The sequence below is a fragment of the Octopus sinensis genome, linkage group LG1 (assembly GCF_006345805.1).
Source record: "Octopus sinensis linkage group LG1, ASM634580v1, whole genome shotgun sequence".
Taxonomy (NCBI): domain Eukaryota; kingdom Metazoa; phylum Mollusca; class Cephalopoda; order Octopoda; family Octopodidae; genus Octopus; species Octopus sinensis.
Window position 1 is genome coordinate 163,274,618 of NC_042997.1, and position 12,912 is coordinate 163,287,529.

Genomic DNA, 12,912 nt, shown 5'->3' on the forward strand with positions numbered 1-12,912 from the left:
TCAATTATTTTCTCATTTTTAAGGTTATTGTATAATCATCATCATTTGATGTCCACTCTCCATGCTGGCGTGGGTTAGACAATTTGACTGGAGTTGATGAGCCAGAGAACTGCACCAGGTTCTGTGGTTGGCACCATGTAGGCATGCTTTCTACAGCTGGATGCCCTTCCTAACGCCAACCACTCCAGGAGTGTAATGGGCGCTTTTACATGCCTCCAGCATGGGTGCCATTTACATGACACCAGCAACCATTTACATGGCATTGGCAATGCCCATGACTACGATGCACAGGTGCCATTTACATGACACCAGCAATGATTACAACTGCAATTCACAAGTGCCATTTACATGGCACCATTAATGACCATGACTCAGACAAGCCATTTACATGGCACTACCAATGACCACAATTCTTGGGTATCATTTACTTCCGCAGATTAAATGAAACATATATGCATACACACACACACACACATTCTCATGTTTTGAGTTCTACTTTCCTCTCTGTATCACAAAATCTAGATATATATTTGTGCGTGTGAAGGCAGTTTCAAAAAACTTTAAGCAAACCACCTATCTTCTTTCTGGCAACTGACAAAAGTAAAGCCACTAAGTTGGTTAGCCGCAGGGTTTGCAGACCAATTGCACAACACATACAATCAAGTGGAGAATCATAGAAAAATCCATGTCATAGATAAATCCATATTAATGGATCTAAGAATGATTGCATACTCTTTGTAGATCTAAGAATCCCACCATGCTACTTGAATACCAGATCTGAAGTTTTCTGCAATTACAAACATGTGGACAAATTTCTTTTAGTGAACTGGAAGTTTATCACTCTCTCTGGATTGAGCAGCTATCTCCATTGAATAATTCTAAAACTAGCACTAATTTTTCTTTTTCCATTTTTATTCACCCTTCTACTTTTTGCAGCTTCCTTCTTTCCTTCCTTCCTATATATATATATATATATCATCATCATAAATATATATATATATATATATATCATCATCATAAATATATATATATATATATATATATATCATCATCATAAATATATATATATATATATATATATCATCATCATATATATATATAGATGGGTGGAGCACTACCAGGATCTCTACTCACGGGAGACCACAGTGGCTGAGGCTGCAGTCGAGAGTGTCAAGATCTTGCCAGTCATGTGCGAACTCGACAGTCTGCCATCTATAGCAGAGCTCACCAAGGCTGTTGACTCCCTAGCAAGAAATAAGGCTCCGGGAAAAGACGGCATCCCCTCAGAGATCATCAAAGCCGGCAAAAACACCATCCTGCTTCGGCACCTTCATGAGCTTCTGTGTCAGTGCTGGGAAGAGGGTACAGTCCCTCAGGATATGCGGGATGCTAACATCATTACGCTCTACAAAAACAAAGGTGACCGTGGTGATTGTAACAATTACCGTGGTATATCCCTTCTAAGCACTGTTGGAAAGACCTTTGCCCGCGTTATCCTGGCCAGGCTACAACTGCTTGCTTCTCGAATCTATCCGGAATCGCAGTGTGGCTTTAGAAGAAGCAGATCAACTATCGATATGATATTCTCCATACGCCAACTTCAGGAGAAGTCCAGAGAGCAGAAAATGCCATTATATATGGCCTTCATTGTTCTAACAAAGGCTTTTGACTCGGTAAGCAGAACAGGCCTCTTCCTCCTGCTCCAAAAAATCGGATGTCCACCAAAGCTGCTGAGGATCATCAAGTCTTTCCATGATGACATGCAAGGCACCATACAGCACAACGGTTCAACATCAGCCGCCTTCCAAATAAAAAACGGGTAAAGCAAGGCTGTGTCCTCGCTCCTACATTGTTTGGCATCTTCTTCTCACTCTTGCTGTCACATGCCTTTCAGACATCAGATGATGGAGTGTTTCTGCACAGTAGAAGTGACGGGAAACTGTTCAATCTCTCGCGCCTGCGTGCCAAGACCAAAATCAGAAACGTCCTGATCAAGGAGATGTTATTTGCTGATGATGCCGCTCTGGTAACACACACAGAAGAAGCCCTCCAAAGGCTCATTAACTGTTTTGAGCAAGCATGTAACGACTTTGGCTTAGCTATCAGCCTTAAGAAGACCAACATCATGGGCCAGGCTACATCGGACATCCCAAACATACATATTGGAGACCACAGATTACAAGAGGTGGAGAAGTTTACCTATCTGGGCTCTACCGTCACCTACAACCTATCCCTTGACGCTGAGCTCAATATACGCATTGGCAAGGCAGCTGCTGCGATGGCCCAACTCTCCAAACGGGCTTGGGACAACAATAAGCTGACCAAGACCACAAAAATGAAGATCTACCAGGCATGTGCACTCAGCACTCTACTGTATGGAAGCGAGACCTGGACGCTATACACACGCCAAGAGCGTCGCCTAAACATCTTTCACCTGCGCTGCCTCCGAAAAATCCTCCACATCAAATGGCAGAATCATATCCCCAACAAAGATGTCCTCAGGCAAGCAGGAATACCAAGCATGTTTGCACTCCTCACACAAAGACGTATGAGATGGCTTGGGCATGTTAGCCATATGAAAGATGGCAGAATCCCCAAGGACATACTCTACGGAGAGCTTGCTAGGGGTACTAGGTCTGTGGGTAGACCGATCTTGCGTTACAAGGATGTTTGCAAAAGGGATATGAAGGCCTGCAACATCAACATTAGCGGTTGGGAGGCAGTCGCCGGCAACCGTGGAGAATGGCGACGTACAGTAAAAGAGGGTATACAGAGGAGTGACAGAAAGAGAGAGGAGAAATGGAAAGAAAGGAAGAGACATAAACAAGAGACCATGGCACTACAATCAGCCAGGAACAGTCTTCGCTACATTTGCAGTACCTGCCAGAGGAGTGTTTGTCCAGGATAGGACTACACAGCCACAGCAAGAAATGTAACAGGAAATAAAATATAACAGCCGGACTAGACCTAGAAAAAAAAAAAAAAAAAAATGCGCAACTCCATTGTCTCCCGAGACAGAAAGGATGCCAAACAAACATATATATATATATATAATATATATATATATATTTACAAGTTATATGTATATTACTGCAACTACAAAAATTATCTACTTAGACTTAGTTATGTAATGACCATTTGGAAAATTTGAAAATATATTTATTTTAACAGATGTTGCCTGGTCTAAGAATTGTTCAAGTCCCACTTCAAGTCGCTCATTTATAAGAAATAAAGCTTTGTCTGTGTCTAATTCTAACTCAAGCTTGGCCTCGTCAACATCAACACTGACCCATTCTGTTGTAGAAACAACAGAATTTACAGCTGCACAGCTCTGCCAGTTAGGTAAGTAACATTGTATTGTCAGAGATTATGGAAGTGTAGTAGGTAAGTCATGTCTGGGTTTCACTGTTTCTTCATTGCTGTGTAAAACATATAAGGATTGGAGGCTTCTACTATTAGTTTGCAACAGGTACAATGTCTCTCAAAACTGATAATACTTGGGGTTGCTCTTTCTAACAGGAATACTGTGGCCATTGTAGTTTATGCTCTCATACACCCTTAAGTGCCAACAGCATTAAGATGGTTTTTTTGAAATTCTCAACTATGGTCTCTTGCATAAAGAAGCCTGTGTGACACCAGTCTTAGTTGATCATGTTGATAACAGCACTTGACTGGTATTTAATTTATCTGCTTTGGAAGGATAAAAGGCAGATTAGATTCTTAAAAGCTAGGAAAAGTACTTCAAGTTATTTTGTTTGATTCATTACTTATTCTTCTAATCTACTGCTTTGGAAGCTTTCAAACAGAATAATTAATCACCATAAATTTTTGAGCAGTTCCTGCTTATCAACAACCATCATTTTCTGTCACAACCCAGTTCAAGACCTATTAAGCGAATACTGATGCTTTTACCAAAAGAATTGAGTGAAATGAAATGAAAGGTCCCAAAGAGCATTAAGTGAAGTAAAATCATTCCAGTTGAAGAGAAACTGTTCCAGTTGAGATCCAAAACCAAATTTATGTGATAGATCCAATGTCATCCTTGACAGAATTAACTCATATCTGAGCTGTCAATCTGTAGCAAGTGATTGAGCCTCTTCATCCTGATGGATGTGAAGGGTGCCAGTGCATAAGATAGCTCTTCAGGCCAAGGGTGGTATAGAAGAGCTTGGGCCATTTATCACAGGGGGTGCCTAATGTTTAGCCCACTTTAATACCACCACTTGGTTCTTGAGTATCTTTTAGCAGATTTCAATCTGCTACAAACAATCAGATTAAGTCTGAGAATTACTTGATATCTTCATGTGTTACTTCATATTTCAGCAATCCTTGAGTCACACTTTCTTCCTCCCTTTTCCCTACCAGTCTTGGAGGCTCTGTAAAAAGATCATGGCTGCTTCCACTTCAAGTTACTCACTATATTCTGCAGTAACAAACAACAAGGATTGCTTTTGGTTCTTTTTGTGACCTTTTAGTAGCAGTGCTGTCATTATTTATAACTGGTTTCTGTGATTAAACAAACTTAACGAACATAATTAAATGCTCTGTTTAATATACATCTTATATATACTACGATATGTAGTTCAGGGAAGTAAAATAGCTGTATTGATAGTGCTAACAGTTCATAGATTTTGCATTCACCATAGGAAATTTGTTATAGATATACTTGATATACTTAATTGTATGTACCTCAGTAGAACTAATTTTTGGAAACAGTAACCAGATGTTATAGGAATATTACCTGTGATAGACGATCCTTTCCAGGAGATATTTTCATCTTTTTAGCACAATGGTCTCACCTTGTAAGTCTTTGTAGTTAGTGACAGTAGCTTACTAGAAGAAATGTAAGTGAAGTACAGTAATAAAACATAAATGATTGATCTAGTAAAATTATATTTATCTCGGTGAAATTAATGATCTTGTTTTTTATTTTTATGTTTAATTGAAGGCCTAGTTTATTTCGTTTCTCATTGTATCCTTGATAAAATATTTTCAATATTTATTTTTTTTCAATTAGACAATCAGATAAAGAAATCACTTGTAGCTATATCTTCTATTGATATTTTTAAAGTTCTTTTCGTCATTATGGCACTTTCTTGACTATTCTTTCAATCTTACTATATATTACCTAATTTCTAAGCATTGTTTGATATTATTTTTATCTGCCTATCTTCATTATTTGTCTAGCTTCATTGGTTCAAATACTTGTTTAAATATTTCTTTTTACAGGGCTTGAAAATTTAGACATGGCAATTTCACACTGGGAAGATGCTTTAGCTAAACTTTCCTTTCTAGATGCTGAAGATTCTTTGGACCAATTAGCTATTCCGGTATGTTTAACCAATTGCAGTAATGTTCTCGTACTAAAGTAAATGAAAAAATTAGTTATGTCTTTAAAGTTTAATGATCAACATTTTATTCAGATGGTTTACACCTACAGTATTTATTGAATTGAATGCTTATTTGGTTTAGTTCTCTGTATGAAATATATTAATAGATGTAGGCAAGGATGTGTGGTAAGTAGTTTGCTTTTCAACCTCATAGTTCTGGGTTCAACCTCACTGTGTGACGCCTTGGGTAAATAAGATTTTGTTGTTCGAATTTATCTGCACTAAATCTCTTATACTTCAACAATACATAAAATATTAAAATTTTTTTTTTATGCACTTCCTAATAATATTTAATTATAAAAATATAATAGAATTTGGGTAAAATAGGAATCAAAGGGATCCATAGGTATAAAAAAAAAGGGGGTTGAGAAACACTGAGTTAATGTTTTAATGTGAACTTTTAAAACTTAAATATTGATTGCCTAATAATTTAGAAAGGTAATTGATAATAATTGTGAAAGTGCTCTTTTAAACATCTCCATTTCTGCCAATTTGCCATTTATTCTTGCTTAAAGACTATCTCTGAAAATGGTCTCATTCCATTGCATCCATTTACACTATTACTTTTGGTTTATTCACTAAAGAAAATATACTTACTATTTACCGTTATCATATTCTGTGCTTGAGGAGACCTATTGAGTCAAGTACATAAACATCAAAATTAAAATCAAATGGAAATTGTAGTTGTGATACCCGTGCTGGTGGCACCTAAAAAACACCATCCAAATGTGGCTGATGCTAGCGCTGCCTTGACTGGTGTCCGTGCCGGTGGCACGTTAAAAGCACCAACTGATCGTGGCCGATGCCAGACTCCCCTGGCACCTGTGCCGGTGGCACGTAAAAAGCACCCACTACACTCGTGGACTGGTTGGCGTTAGTAAGGGCATCCAGCTGTAGAAACACTGCCAGATCAGACTGGATCCTGGCTTCCCAGACCCCAGTCAAACTGTCCAACCCATGCTAGCATGGAAAACAGATGTTAAACAATGATGATGATATTTGGGGGAAAATATTTTTCAGTTGAATATTAAAATAGCTAATCCGTTTCAGTAATAATATTGGTGTAATATTTTCTTTTAAGAAAATATATTTACTGTTCAGAATTATCATAATTAGAAAATTTGTGAATGCATGTGGTTAAAGTATTCAGCTCACAATCATAAGATTGTGAGTTCAATTCCTGGTGGCATGTTTTGTCCTTGAGCAAGATGCTTTATTTCACATTGCTCCAGTCCACTCAGCTTGCAAAAGTGAGTTGTACCTGTAATTCAGAGGGCCAACCATGTCACACTCTGTGTTATGCTGAATCTTCCTGAGAACAATGTGAAAGGTATGCACATCTGTGGAGTGCTCAGCCACTTGCATTTTAATTTTCTGAGCAGGCTGTTCTATTGATCAGATCAACAGGAGCCCTTGTCATCATAATCAATGGAATGCCAGTTTTTTGCTTTTTTATTTTATTTGGAAAATTCAAATTGTACAACTGTTAATAATAATTTTCATTTAAAGATCTAAACCAAACATTAAAATCTCTGATCAGTTCAATAATAATAATGTAATACACTTTAAATGTTCTTCCTTTAATGTTATTGTTTATAGTTAAGTGATTGGTATTGTTTGACTTCTTCTGTATATTCTTTGTTTTCTTTCCCATTTCAAAAAAAAAAAAAATTTGATAATTTAGGACACAGAAACTAGTGTTTTGCAACATCAGTTAGAAAATTTGCTTGAGCTAGCACTCCGTATGCAAGATGGCTTTGAACGTTCATGTGAACGACAAGCTGACCAGGCAGCTCTCGAATCAGCACTTGCTGCATTTGCAGAGATTGACAGAATTCGTTCAGAGAAGCAATATTCTACCGATCTGGAGTCATCTGAAGACCAAGAGTCTTTTGTTTCAGCAACTGACGTGAGTTTTGTTTCAGTATCTTTACACATTTCATAATCATTTAAGATAATAATTAACTTATTGTATAGTGTTCAGGTGCACTACAACCCATGAACAGTGAAAAGGTCTTAAGGTGAAAAATAGATATTTTTTTCCCTTTCATATTAATAGTTTCCCCTTACACACCAAAACAACATTTAAATTCATGTGCTAATGGAGCGCTAAGGGTACCATATGAGTAAGATCGTTGCCAGAGCAACAAGCTGGCCTTCGTGCTGATGGCACATTAAAAACACCATTCGAGTGTGATCATTACCTGCATCACCTTAGTAGCACTTGTGCTGGTGGCACGTGAAAAAACATTCGAGCGAGGTCATTGCCAGTGCCGCTGGACTGGCTCCTGTGCAGGTGGCACATAAAAAGCACCATTTGAGCATGGCCATTGCCAGTACCACCTGACAGGCCCTCGTGCCGGTGGCATGTAAAAGCACCCACTACATTCTTGGAGTGTTTGGCATTAGGAAGGGCATCCAGCTGTAGAAACTCTGCCAGATCAGATTGGAGTCTGGTGCAGCCATCTGGTTCACCAGACCACAATCAAATCATCCAACCCATGCTAGCATGGAAAGTGGACGTTGAACAATGATGATGATAAGGGGTAAACTAGAGTTGGCCTTGTGTGGTTAGTCTTTTGTTTAAAGTGTTGAAATTTAATATCTGGAAATGTTTGAGTGTTGAATGTTATGATTTCAGATGATAATAAGTAATCCTGTTTGTCCATTTGTTCTAATGACTAACCATTCTTAATTGTAATTATTGCAGATGGCTGACTTGACTGATGTTGATACTTATAGAGATTTATTCAAACGACTGCCCCTATATGAAGCAGCACTTCAAGAACACAAATACAATGGGATTGCCTATCGCACTATTCGGTAAGTAAGCACGTTCATTGGTTCACAGTGGAATTATGGGTTCACATTTCAAGACTGACATTGCATTGTATACATGAGTGAGACACTTTCCTTCAATGCTTCAAATTAAAGAGGGAATGAATATCAGAAGTTGAGAAACACTAATGAATTGCCTCAACAACCTTAAAATTGTTAGAAGACAGAGTCAAGCTTTAAAACAGTTTATTGTTTTATTTTATTTTATTTTTTAATTATTGATTGGTCTCTCTTTGATTCTTGTTGGCATGGCATTTATCTTTTTACAGAACGCATATGGTAGGTTGTTTGAAAGATGCTGAATTTCTTGCTAAACTGCATTGTCTTCGAGAAGGATTTAATGTAAGTATAGGGTTTTTAAAAAATTTCATTTGATGTCCAAGTAGGGAATTGTATATGTCATTTAGAAAATGTAGTCATTAACTTCTACTACTGAATATTAAGCAAAATTGTAGCTGACAGGTAATTGTAGTCATGGCTGTGTGGTTAAGAAGTCCACTTCCCAACCATGTGGTTTCTGGTTCAGTCCTACTCCATGGCACCTTGGATAAGTGTCTTCTATGACCTCAGGTCAATCAAATCCCTGTGAGTGAATTTGATAGTTGGAAATTGAAAGATGCCCATTGTGTGTGTGTGTGTGTGTGTGTGTGTGTGTATTTCTTTGTCTTGACATTGTGTAACAGTAGTAAACAAGCATCACCATCATACAAGTTGTGTCCTTCATTTCCAATCATCTGTAGGACATGTCCAACAATAAGGGCATTACTTTGTTTGGGAACAGGTGAGGGCTGACTACAGGAGGAGCATCAAGCCATAGATTATCTTCCTCAGTGAATTCTGGCAACTCATGTAAGCATGAAAAAATGGATATTAAATCAATGATGATAATAATATAATGGAATTATTATGTACAGTTCTCAGCTGCACTGTAGCTCATCAGAAAAAGTAACCAAAAAGGCGGTGAGCTGGTAGAAACGTTAGCACTCCAAGCAAAGTGCTTAGCAGTATTTCGTCTGAGTTACGTTCTGAGTTTAAATTCCGCCGAGGTCAACTTTGCCTTTCATCCTTTCAGGGTCGATAAAATTAAGTACCAGTTATGCACTGGGGTCGATGTAGTCGACTTAATCCATTTGTCTGTCCTTCTTTGACCCCTCTGTGTTTAGCCCCTTGTGGGCAATAAAGAAATAAGAAAAAGTAACCAAAACTGCATAGAATATGCACAGGAAGTGAACAATGAGTAAGTCTTAAAAAAAAATGAGTGTTGGAGAGTATCAGGTGTATTATTGGTAAATTTCAGGAAGCATGGAAGTTTTGAAGGATGTAGTTTCTCAACTGCTAACAACTGATGCAGGTAGTTTATTCTATGCTTCAGCAATTCTGAGCAAGAAAAAATGTTTCTTAAAGTCATCGGTGCTGTGTTGTTTTTTGGTTTTATAAGCATGTTCATGAGTGTTAGACATGGAATTCGAAAAATTACCCAATGTTGTTGTTGGAAAGATGTTGGATAATTTTGTTGGTGTCTACTAAGTCTATTGCCAAACAGATGAGAATGATGATTAGATAGCCAGAAGACCCTAAAAGCATATGTAAAAGCTTACTTTCAGAGAAAATTGAGTTTTTTGGTGGGGGTGTAGGATATTTTATTTTATCACTTACAATTCATTTATTTTTTAAATTAATGTATGTATCTGAATTAGTGTTTTTATCCAGTTGTATAGAATTAAGGTAGTAAGAGAAACTGCTTTATGATGCAGATAAGCAAATAGAAATAAATGTTAATCTATGTTGTACTATCTATCACTTTGTATTTAGAAATATTAAAAGTAGTTTGTGTCATTGTGTTTATACCTACACATAAGTACATATAGTCATATATATATATTGGTTCAATGTATTTAAATACTAGCTTAAAAATAATTATTGTATGTTTTTCATCATGCTAAATAAAAAAAATGTTTATGTATTTTTTTTTCAGATTGTTTTCAAAGACGTGGAAACTAGAAGATGGTTACAAGAAATGGGATGTAACATAATAGCAGGATTGTTACAGAAAGCCGATAGGGTTAGTGTATATATCAGTCAGAAACTTATATTATAAACTAACATGTTTTCTTTGCTAGTAGTATGTCTGTATGTGTTAATTTTCATGTTGCCTGAAACCAATACAGAGTGGAAAAGGTTCCAAGTTTGGAAACAACTTCTTTAGTGCTGGTCACCTGGACTGCTCTGGTGCTTTCAGCAACAATAGAAAAAGCATCTGATTGTAAAATGCATGCTTAAGTTTGAGGTATTTGGGAAATGTCTTTTAGACTCATTCCCTGCATTGAAGCAGTAGATGGAAGTGCTATAATAATTACCTGTCTCCCTCTGACTGTCTTTCTCTCTCTTTCAAACAAATCTAAGTCCCTGATATGAAAACGAAATTTTAAGAACTTGAATAAAATGGGCTTGTCCATCATATTTCTGTAATGAAGCCATGGACTAGCAAATATGAAGTCCTCTTCATATTTGCATCTAAAATTTTTCTTTTAATTACAGGATACTGAAGAGTTCTACCAGGCTTATCAAGATATGATGGACTACATCAATGATGATAGCCATCGGTTACAGATGGAGGAAGAACTTAGAGAAAAAGGAGTGAGTGCAAACATTGATTCTAACTTATGTAATTTCATTCTTATGTATGTCACATCTTATGTACCTCAATTATATTTTCACTAAAATAATCCATTCATCTAGATAATTTTTATTTTCAATGTGTTTGGTGAGATGGATGTGGTCAATGTTCTTGAAAAGCTGGAAGTTGAGGATTGGAATTCTCAATCATTACATATTTTTCCTGCAGTGATCCCATGTCCTAGGACGAAGGACTGAGTATAGTAGTTAGTACAATCTGGAGTAGTGGATACAGTGTCAGTGATAAAAGGAGGAAAGATAAGTGACTCAATATCTGAATGAAGGTAGCATGAGACAAACCATTTCTGAGGAGACAGCATATCTGTGCAGAAGCTGGAATGTTGTTAGTTTCCCTAAAACATCAGCTGTTTTAAATTTTTACTTGACTCTCCACAATCAAAGGTATCCATTAATGAAAGTATTACAAGGGAAAAGGTGGGAATTGTGATGTATTTCTTTCTAATGTAAATTATTCAAGCACAAAACTGTGAGTTTCCTAAGTACACAACATAATTACTTTACTGATGTACTAATTCTAACTAATACAATATTCAATTACTACATCTATTTTGATAAAATAATTTGTAGCTATTTGAATATTGAGGTTATGTATGAGAGAATTAATTTTGACAATTTAACCCTTTCGTTACCAAACCGCCCAAACCCACCCGTATTTACCTATTCATATTTAAATGAGAATATCAGAGCAAATCTCTTTAGTACATTCGTGAAAACAAGTGATTATACTTCGTAAACAGTTCATCTACAGTTTTGTACAACGATCGAAGTGTAATTTTAATACCGTGAATTTTGGGAGATTTTTTTCTGAAATTTGTTCCTATTGTATTTTCAAAATTTGTAATTCTGACAAAAAATGGATACGAATTTCATTATATCAAGCAGTGAGTCAGAATTCGAAGGATTTTCTACTGAAGACCTTGATAAATCTAACTCTATGACTGAAAAAAAAAAGCACGTGGTATTTGATAATGAATCTGATGTTTCATTTTCCGAAAGTGAAAACAGTGAATCCAAGAGCTCCGACAGCGATAAAGAAAATGAATTGGCACCTGAATGGAGTGAAAATTTAAAAACTGTTTCTTTCGGTGATTTTTCTGAAGAAACTGGACCAAGCCACAGACTTTCCCAGGAGAGTAAAGCCTTAGACTATTTCTTTTTACTTTTTCGAATGAGCCTATTTGAAATCATTACGGCGGAAATGAACCGTTAAGCTAAATGTAAACAAAGTGAAAGAAAGGATAGTTAGTGGTTTCCCACAACCTTAAATGAAATTAAGACTATTTTGCCATAAATATTATTATGGGTATCAGAAAGTTACCCAGAATAACAAATTCTATCATAAAATTTTGTTGTATACCCAATTGAATATTAGCTAATAACCCATTTTCTATAGCGATGTTTGAACAAAATTTTAATAATTTTATATTTTGTTGAATTTACTTGTATCTACCTGCAATTAGAGTCACTTTGTGACAAAAATTATAGTATAGAATTGGTTGAGAATATTTCATTAAATTATCTTCCAAAAATCAGATTAATATATTGATAAATAAAAAAGTTATAGTTGTTTAATGAAACCAGACTAAATTTATGATTGTTAGAAATTAATTGAAACACATAAGGGGTGTATTTTGGTCAGAAATAATAGTAACGAAAGGGTTAAAAGAGAAATGCAGGGAATGATGTTGAAGTTGCTGATCTAGTTAAACTTAGTTACTTATTGCAACAGTAAAGAATTTTGGTGCTGCTGAGTGGATGGGAAAAGTATGCAAGATTCAACCAGAATTACTTAGACAGTGTAAAATCTACAATGAAATATCTTTGCTGCTACTCTCATTAATTACATATAAAAACATCAGAATTTGATCCAAGATTTATTTCTAATAAGCATAAAGCCATTTTTTTTTTCATAAGTAAGGATTTACATTCCTTTCCAGTTGAATTAGAAAACTGTTCAAGATATATGAGGAAACCCTGTTTTATCCAG

General features: G+C 36.2%; 1 protein-coding gene across 3 annotated transcripts in view; it reads left to right on the forward strand.

Moving 5' to 3' along the window:
- Nucleotides 1-12,912, forward strand: part of LOC115215056 (mitoguardin) — a 60,476-nt gene that overhangs the window by 22,756 nt on the left and 24,808 nt on the right. For all 3 annotated transcript variants that reach the window (XR_005000780.1, XM_036506224.1, XM_029784201.2), the window contains exons 3-9: nucleotides 3,172-3,342; nucleotides 5,230-5,330; nucleotides 7,075-7,299; nucleotides 8,101-8,213; nucleotides 8,498-8,570; nucleotides 10,204-10,290; nucleotides 10,767-10,865. Coding sequence is in view for 2 of the 3 variants with exons in the window: in XM_036506224.1 (XP_036362117.1) it covers nucleotides 3,172-3,342; nucleotides 5,230-5,330; nucleotides 7,075-7,299; nucleotides 8,101-8,213; nucleotides 8,498-8,570; nucleotides 10,204-10,290; nucleotides 10,767-10,865 (869 nt within the window). In the remaining variant the exon portion in view is untranslated. The remainder of the gene's footprint in view (nucleotides 1-3,171; nucleotides 3,343-5,229; nucleotides 5,331-7,074; nucleotides 7,300-8,100; nucleotides 8,214-8,497; nucleotides 8,571-10,203; nucleotides 10,291-10,766; nucleotides 10,866-12,912) is intronic.